Source organism: Chaetura pelagica, unplaced genomic scaffold (assembly GCF_000747805.2).
Source record: "Chaetura pelagica isolate M959 unplaced genomic scaffold, ChaPel_1.0 scaffold138, whole genome shotgun sequence".
Classification (NCBI taxonomy): Eukaryota; Metazoa; Chordata; class Aves; order Apodiformes; family Apodidae; genus Chaetura; species Chaetura pelagica.
This window is the reverse complement of record NW_009954215.1, coordinates 5,365,267-5,374,150: the sequence shown is the minus strand read 5'-3', so window position 1 is coordinate 5,374,150 and position 8,884 is coordinate 5,365,267. Positions and strand designations below refer to the sequence as shown.

The window sequence follows — 8,884 nt, the reverse complement described above, 5'->3', positions numbered from 1 at the left end:
CACCGGTGCCTGTGCCGGGCCGTGGCAACCGCGGCTCAGCTGCACGAAAAGGAAATGTCACAGGCCTCCTTGCTGCAAAGAAGTCGTGGCGTGAAGCCAGCCCCAGTGTTCAAATACTTGGGGGACATAAGCGAACACATTCAACTTGCAAGCTGTGTCTGACTCATGTTCTGTTAAGCCTTTAAGTCTCCCTGAGCCTACAGCTTCTGCGGGGTCGCAGCGCTGGGCAGGGGCAGTGCAGGTGGCAGTCCCTGGAAAAACAGGGAATGTGCCTCTTGAGAAAGGGTAATCGGGCCAAAAATTATTATTTACGTGTGCATGCAAGAGAAATGACTCAGCTTACTGGGAAAGGCTGGTCACTAAATATGTTATTATCAAATAAATACATACGCTCGGTGTATTTGTTTGGATACAAAATGGATAAAAGCAGTTACTCCTTAAACTGTAAAGGTTGAAAAATAAAGACATCCATGTAAGACATGTCAACGTAGCACTGATTTTAGGTAATTACTGTTAATTTTCAAAGCTCTTTGCTCCAGCTATGTGAAAGCTTAAAGATGCTGCAGCCACAGTTGAGCTGATCCCAGTGACTGGGAACCCAGCACGTAACTCAGTGGGACACGCAGCCCCTCACTGGCAGATGGCTGAATACTTTGCAGAAGGGTAAATAACCTCACTCTTCTGACCACCCCTTCTCTTTCTGTACTTATTCCACACACTGTTCTTCTTGTCTGTAGAGCAGGTAACCTTTAAGGCCTTAAGACAGAGCAAAATCACATCTTAGTTTAAACCTCCCATAAATTCTTTGGCGCTATAAGGCCAGGCCTTCTCTGGGATGTTTCTCCCCTGTTCCCCTGGAGCCCAGCCAGGCAGGCTGTGCTCTGCTCTGGCAGAACAAGGCATGTTGTGCTCCCTGGGCATTGCTCCAGCCCCTTGGGCTGCTCTGACTTGTCCCAGGCAGTTGTTTTTCCATCACAACCAGGCTAAGAGGCTGGAGCAGAATGGCTTGCACTCAACTTTCCCTCTGCTTCTCAGCTATGAGGAACAGTAGAGCCTTTGGCTTCTAGGATTTCAGAAGAAACTGCTCTGAGACAAACAAAAAATCTTTTAAAGTTTTCCAGCATTCAGCAGTGAGCTCTGAACGTGAAGTGGGCTTGCTCTGTTGGCTGAGCTCAGGTCTGCAGAAGAACAGTCAATAAGAATAAAAATCAAACATATTTAAAAAGTTTTAGTTTTAACACTGTAGAGGGCAGTTAGAAATTCTGGGGAAATAAGCTTTCTTGACTGATACCAGGTACAAGCAAACAGCAATACAAGGTCAAAACAATCCAAGGTCCACACTTCTCTAGTCCTACCTCTTCCCTTCCCACCACGATTCCCAGATGATTGCTCTGCTCCCTGCCCAATCCCATTCCCAGTGCACTGCTTGACTCACACCCAGCAAACCTGTTCTGCTCTGCATTCTGGTCCTTTGCTATCAAGACACAGGTCCTCACAACAATTCAAGGTAGAGACTGAATGTGACAGAAACCAGCGTGGCAAGGTGTTCCTGACTGGTAACATGGGGTACTGGGCACAGCATGCTGCTCTGCAGGTTGGAAAGGGTGAAACGTTGCACTTCCCAGGCCAGCACTCCATGGGTATGTACATTGCCCATACAGGGGGTCCTGGAAGGACCACACAGGCTGGGGAATGGCTGAGCACAGGGCAGTGCTGTGTGATGGGTCCATGAGGGGACCAGATCACTGCTTCAAAATCTGCAGGTGGTGGGGTTGGGGAAGGCCTGAAACAAGTCCCAGGGAACTCAGCAGCAGCCTGGGGAGGGATGCTGGGGTCGGGGTGCTGTGGCAACATGTGGCAGGGATGTGCTGGGCAAAGGGGATGCTGTGGATTTGTGCCTCAGTGTCAGGAAGTATGGTGACCTTTATGTCCAAGGCTGGGGAGATGATCATACACTTGCATTCGTATGAAAATCACCTAAAATATCTGGAAATCTGATTTCTTCCTCACAGAAGAAAAAGTTTGTCACCATCTGCATCACACTTTATGGTTAAGCTCCTCCGGGCCCTTTCTCTGCACCCTCATTCCTGCCAGCCAAGGACGATGGGTGCTGCACACAGAGCAGCTGGGTTCTCAGTTAGAGGGGGCTGCAAAGCACTTCAGTTCCATTTTGCCACTAGATCCTGCCATGGTCCTGACTTACGGGGGATTTCAGACATTAACAAGAAAAGCTGATTACCTACAAGGCAGCCTGACAGAGCAGCCATTCTCCTCACAGCTCTCATCTGCTGCTTCATCTCAGTTACTGCTGGCAGTGAGCTTTCCCGGGGGATTGATCCCAGTAAATGGACACAAGCCTGTTAACTGTAATTTTTGTTGATCCTTCAGCTGCCTAATAAGGAAGATTTATTTTTTTTTTTTCATTTTCTCTTTTTAAAATGTGGTTAGAGTTTCACTTTCAAGGGCTGAAACACAGAGCCACCAGGGCCAGCTCTGGCCCACTCTTCTAGCTGACAGTTGCTCACCTTCCCATGCAGAGATCCTAACACAGATTCTGCAAATTAAACAGAAACCTGGCGCCTCTCAAATCAGCAGTTGATTTCCACAGGCCAAGATGTTACTTTCTATCTGGACATTTGTTTTGTGCAGATCAGGGACTTCCCTCAGATGAGATAAAACCTAGGCAATAGCCTGTCAGGCAAATCTAATCTCTATATAGAGAGATATATCTATTATAGCATAACAACTTAAATATAGTAAAGAAAAAATAACTTACAGTATAATGACATAAATATTATGGTTATACTATAAGTGTATAGTTTTACTATGGTATAGTATTACTACATTCTATGCTATACTGTAATAGTTATTTTCAGTTACAACTGGAAAGTTGTTATACTGGAATAGCTAAAGTTCCAGATGCAGACATTAGATCAGATTTGCCTTCTGATGGGTTATTGTAGTTTATAATAACTCTCTGGTTATAACTGGAGGGCAGTCTCTGGGGAGCACACTCCATGTGCCAGCAGGCGAGGTGCATTAGTGCATCTTCCCAGGCTCAGCTGACAGCTGCAGACAGAAGGTCTGCAACCCACCAAAGCACTTCTGAGGAACTCTGCAGGATTGCCTACAAGGACCTGCATGGATGAGAAATGGATCTGGGAACATGCTTAACCTCCAGTCTCTCCTAAAAATGCTCTCAGACATAGGCTTTCAGAGTCTAGGTGCCTCGTTTGACAGTGCTCTCTCCATGTCTAATTAATTGACTCTCTATAAGGCAGCCAACACATATTGAGGAGATTGTACATTCAGTTAGACAAACGCAAGCACTCACCCAGAACTTTGTTTTGCTGAGAATCCAAGTCCCAGGATCCTCCACAACAGGTCTTCAAGCTTACAAGGACGAGGACAGAAGCACATCTGCTCGTCACAGGAAGGGCAGGGCTAAAGCCTGCTTATCTGAAGAGTCTGAAACTTTGAGATAACAGTTTTGCCCCCAAAAATTGTCCTTGCTTAAAAGTTACGTAATGAATACGAGCCCAGTAACATTATGCTGTGAAGGCAAAAAAAATCTAGTACATATAATAGCTGATCTAACAAAACAGAACAAAAAATATTCATGTATTTCAGTTGTGGCCCTACTGACGCAGCAAAAGGTTGAAGATGAGAAAGTTGAGTCTCAAAGAAAATAACTCTAAACCCCAGGCATACCCACCATCCACAGAAGACTCAATAGCAGCACTTCCTTATAAAGGGATCTGAGAAATTTGGGTTATATGATTTGAAGTTTAGCAAACTCTGAGCAAGGTCAGGATACTGCTGAAGTCCTCTGCCCAGAACAGTTCCTAATAAAAGGATGTAGTGGAGGCTACCTAGTCTGTCACACATGCATAAACAAGATCAGGCTGCTGTTTAACATGTCTCTAGAAGGACTATTAGAATATTTAACTCAAAAAGCTCTCCTGGCTCTGAAGACAAAAGCTGGTTTGTTAGATGATGCGGAGATTTTTCTTTGGGAGGCATCCCACAGACTGTTCTGAAAGATAACAGAATTCTCAACATAGGCAGAAAAAAAATGTTCCCAGCCTGCTGAAGATAGCAAGCTTGATGGATACTTCAGCTCTTGCTATTTGTGCACCAGCTTTAGAACATCTTGAAAACCTTTGACTCAATTTCACTCCACCCAAGGAAGCTTCTTGCCACTCTTCTGCCGCAGTTAAAGCTGGGTTTTCAAATGTTTCTTATTTAGATCACCAGAGTAATTAAAAGCTCCTGCACAACATCTGTACTGCAGCTGTCACAAGCCTGCAGTCAGTGGTGAAGGAGAAGAATCTAAATTTTGCCAACATAGAAAGCTAATAAAATTATGCCTGGAGTAATGTCGTTAAGTAGGATTTATTTGGTGGACTTGCATGGGAACTTTACAGTAAAAACTGGGCTCTTGTGGCTGAAGCAGAACTTCAAGTTGCATTGGAAGCACCTGCTGCCTTGCAGAACTTCGAAATGCAGGGATTTTTTTCAGAAGAGAGTGTTGAATGGAAACTCTAAGGGCTCTGCTAGGATAATTATGTAGTCTGATTACAAACAAATAATTGATTAGGCTAAGGAAAAAATATTAATGAAATTCCCAGGCTTTTGAGGCTGGAAGAAGCCTCTGGGGATCCTGTAGTCCCAATCCCTGCCCAAGCAATGTCAACTGGAGCTGGCTTCTCAGAACAGATGTTAAGTCAGATTTTAAGTATCTCCAATGCTGGAGACTCCACATCCTCTTTGCTCCATTCAATGTCCTGTAGGGATTTTTATTATACTCACATTGTGCCCTCTCAGAATCTCAGCTGACCCTCCACTTACAGTGAGTTAAACACTAAATAGTTGTTAGTCAACTAAGATGCTGCTCCATACAGGAACAGTTGTATTCTGGCATTTCATTAAAAGAAAAGGAAAATTCAAAGACACTACATCTGATCTAAAATGAGCATCCTATTCTACAGGAATGCAAAATAGCTTTTGGGTCCATAAGAAACTACTCAGTTATTCTGTACTGTTAGTATTAATTTCCCCTCTTTGGTAGAATTTTCAGAGCAACCTAAAATTTTGTAGAGAAGTCATAGTTTTGCATGGCTTTGCTTGTAAGCTAGGAATAAGAATTGTGTATCTAACCTCTCTCAAATGTTTCTCTGAGAATGGAAGTAGATATTACAGGACACAGATCGTGGCTTCATTATGTCACAAGTGTGAAAAGGTAAAATTTACTCAGAAGGATAAAACGTGAGGACTTACACAGCAAAAGGACTATTACCAAACCCCACAGAGCCTGGTTTTAGACTTGGTACAAAACCAAGGAACATTGAAGCTAGAAGCCAAAGACCCCTTTTTGTCTGTAATATAGATAAATATTAAAAAAACCCAACAGAACATACAAACTGATTTTCCATGATTTGTGTGTGCAGTAAGGAGCACACTACCCCACAATGACATAGACAAGAATCTAGGAGCTCACTTACTTTATTACACAGCTGAGCATGTAAGATGACACTAAAACTTGCACACTACAAAGGTCTTTTAAAAAAATAAACCAAGATTTAACCTAATGTTGCAGAATTTAATTTCAAAGTACTATGCAAACAAATGCATTGCTTTCCAAGGCACAATAGCACAAACATAAAAACTGCAGATGCAGTATATTTAATACAAAACTATAAATACTGTGAGGCTAAGTGACAAAACAGCACATTTCCTCCCATGTATAAAACTTAGTTTTAAAAAGGTTAGTTTTATTCTCAGTCATGAAATGTAACACAACGATAAAAACTATTTCTTTAGTGACACCCACTCAGAATATGTCCCTATTATACCAGCAAAATAAGTGTGAGTACATTATAAAAATTCTGCTGCATTATGCAAAAGAAGTTTGGCTGGTTTTTTCCATGATAAAACTCATCCTTGCAGACCTGGTTCTGCAAAGCCTGAATGTTATCCAGAGTTTGAAATGCCTCTTGAAAGACTGAGTCCTCCCTGAATTATGTTAATAACTTTGATGTTAGACTATTACTTTGTTAAATAAATTATCTTTCTGAATTATAAATAGTGTCAAAAGCCTTTAAACCTTGTATCTGAAAAACTCCCAATGCAAAATGAATTAAAACATTGTTTTATTGCTAGCAAACACAAAGAGCTGTTCAAACAGCAAAGAACACAGAGTTGTGCCAATCTGACTTCTCAATGAGCTAACAGCAAACTTACAACAAAAAACCAATCTATTTATTGCTCAGCCTTTCTTAAGCAGATGAAAATATTAAAGTAATCCAGATCATACAGATTTCACACAGTTCACTGGAAAGAATTTCAGCACAGATTCATCAAGCTGATTCTCTGGCTGACTGAATGTGCTGCAGTAGTTGATTACAATAGACTGGTGTTCGGTGCTTATGTACAACCCCTTCAATTTCTTTCACAAGCAGTTCTGGGTATAAAACACTTCCTTCTTTCAAAACTTCTGTAAAACAAAAATACGTTTAAAAAGTATGTTTTATAAATCATTAGCCACTCTGCAATTCTCTGTCCAAGTTCTCTCAGAGTAGCTGAAGCCTAACCTGGAAGTTCGTTGCTCAGACGTGACAACCTGATTCCTCCCTCATTTGCTGAGGTCTGTATTTTGACATTTACATGCTTGAACACAGAATGATACACTAATAAATTCCTAAGAATCCACAAAGCAAGCTAGGATATGATCACATCCTGCAGTGGTTAAGTGTCTATTGTATCCTTTTTACCATCTGTAAAGTCTTCTGATACACCAGATCAACTGACACTCCCCCTCTGGTGAATGGTAGCCACACCAGTGCAGTCTGCATGCAGGTACAAGGTCTGAGCTCACACCAAAACCCAAAGGAAAGCTTCCAGCCTGCCAGGATGAGCCTCCAGCTGTATGCATTACTTCCATATAGCACTTGAAAATACAATTTTAAAAGCACTTTTAAACATGCATATGATCAAAAGCCTTACCTAGGACTGCATTTTGGCTGTTTTCATCTGGGTCATCAAGATGTATCAACAGTTCTTGGTACAGATACTCAATGTGAGTTTCCATTGCAGACTTCACAGCACTGTCCTTTAGGCATTTAAACCAGTTAGTTAAGGTGTGAGCAGCTGCCACTCGTACATCACTTGAAGCATCATCCAGACGCTTTAAAACTTCTGAAAAGGAAGCCAGACATGACCAAAAAGCACTGTGAACAGTCAGGTTACCTTTTCCATTTGAAAAAAATAAATCTATATTGTCACCACTGAAATGACTGTTGCATTTATTACATATTTCTGTCTTTTGAACAAATACACACAGTACACTGTTCCTAAATGCACGCAGTGCATCTGTATTGGATTGTTATCTTGACAAAAACATTAAAGGAAATGTACAAATTAATTAGATTAGTTAAACATTCTCTAGCACTCTTGCTAAGAAGGTACTACACATGTCTCTTACTAAAGTATTTTTATGCTCTATAAAGCACAGTATTTCTATCAAATATTACTGTTTCAGTGAATGGCTGCATTGCAAACTCCTTGAATATGCAAGATGCAAAGATAAACTTTGACACTTGTCTGATCACATATTTCCCCAATCAAAATGTTTGTTGTTAGATTTCTACTGTTCCATGTAAGAAAAAATATTAGCCATTAGGATGCTGAGTTTGGGGAAGTCCCTTTTATTTGCATATATCTCTGAGCACATAAATCCTTGATGCAGCAGAGGCTGCACTTCTGATTCAGTGTTTGGCATCTAAACACCACCCTAAGAAACATTACAGATAATGGCTCTATTTGACATTGCAGCACTCCAGATTATGGTTTTCTTCTTCCTTTTTTTAAATAATTTTTTAAAAATAAGAAACCACAACCCACTACCTATTGAGGTCTATTTATGGTACAATGAAATGGTTTTGCTCTTGGCTCTCTGAACCACAGCAAGAAGAACAATGTGGCTGCCATTTATGTAACACGTTGCTGTTCTGCCTTCACTATAGTTAGAACATTATTTCATACAGTCTAAACTAGGAAGCAACGCAGATGGAATATTGGCACAAGCCTTGCAGAGACCATAATCCTGAGTGAAGTTCCATCTAGTGGCCTAATGCATAATAACGCCGGGAATCCTGCTCAGTTCTGCTCAACCGGGAGTGAGGGCATCTCCAAAGGACAGGGACTCGTCTGCCACACAACACCTCAATGGAATGAACTGCTGCTGTTTAAGAGTTACTACAGAAAGGCCTTGCAAAAAGAAAATGCTGCTGGAGTCACAGTCAACACCTACTCAAGTGCATAACACCTTGGTTTTCTAAAATGTGTATGTGTAGTTTATATACTTTAAGCAGTCTCACCTGTCAGTTTAAGACCATGTCTTAGTCTCTGCAGGATTAAGACATTAAACTATACACAAAAAACTGCTAATGGTATGATTTTGTGCAGCACTTTACTGTTTTCATTTCCTTAATATTTATAAAATTACTCTGAGGGAGAACTATCCAAATAGTTAAAATACCAGATAAGAGAACACAGAAACAGCACTAGAATATGTGTGTATGGCAGTGAAATAAGAATGGCTGAGAAACCAAGTCTAAATAAAATCTGCCCCAATTTGCATCTCAAACTGTATAAAGGCTTTTTGCTCTTTATGTGGGATGAAAGCCAGCTGCCATAGTGGCATACAGCAGGTTTTGTTATTCCCTACTCTCTATTAGTGCTTTCACTGCTACCAGCTGCAGGGAATCTGCAGGTGGGATGGACAACCTGCACAGTGAATCCTAAAGCTATACAGTGAATCTGCCTGCTGCTCCAGCACCATGTTTTCAACCATAAAAGCTGAGGTAACTGTGCTGCTGTAGGG

The 8,884-nt window shown here is 41.4% G+C and overlaps 1 protein-coding gene across 1 annotated transcript in view; it reads right to left on the bottom strand.

Annotated features, from left to right (window-relative positions):
- Nucleotides 1–6,359: 6,359 nt before the first annotated feature.
- The window catches only part of HEATR2 (HEAT repeat containing 2), a gene marked incomplete at its 5' end in the record, with an annotated part of 25,781 nt that continues 23,256 nt past the window's right edge, over nucleotides 6,360–8,884 (bottom strand). Inside the window, 2 exons of the mRNA XM_010003335.1 lie at nucleotides 6,360–6,496; nucleotides 7,006–7,197. Coding sequence (XP_010001637.1) covers nucleotides 6,360–6,496; nucleotides 7,006–7,197 — 329 coding nt within the window. The remainder of the gene's footprint in view (nucleotides 6,497–7,005; nucleotides 7,198–8,884) is intronic.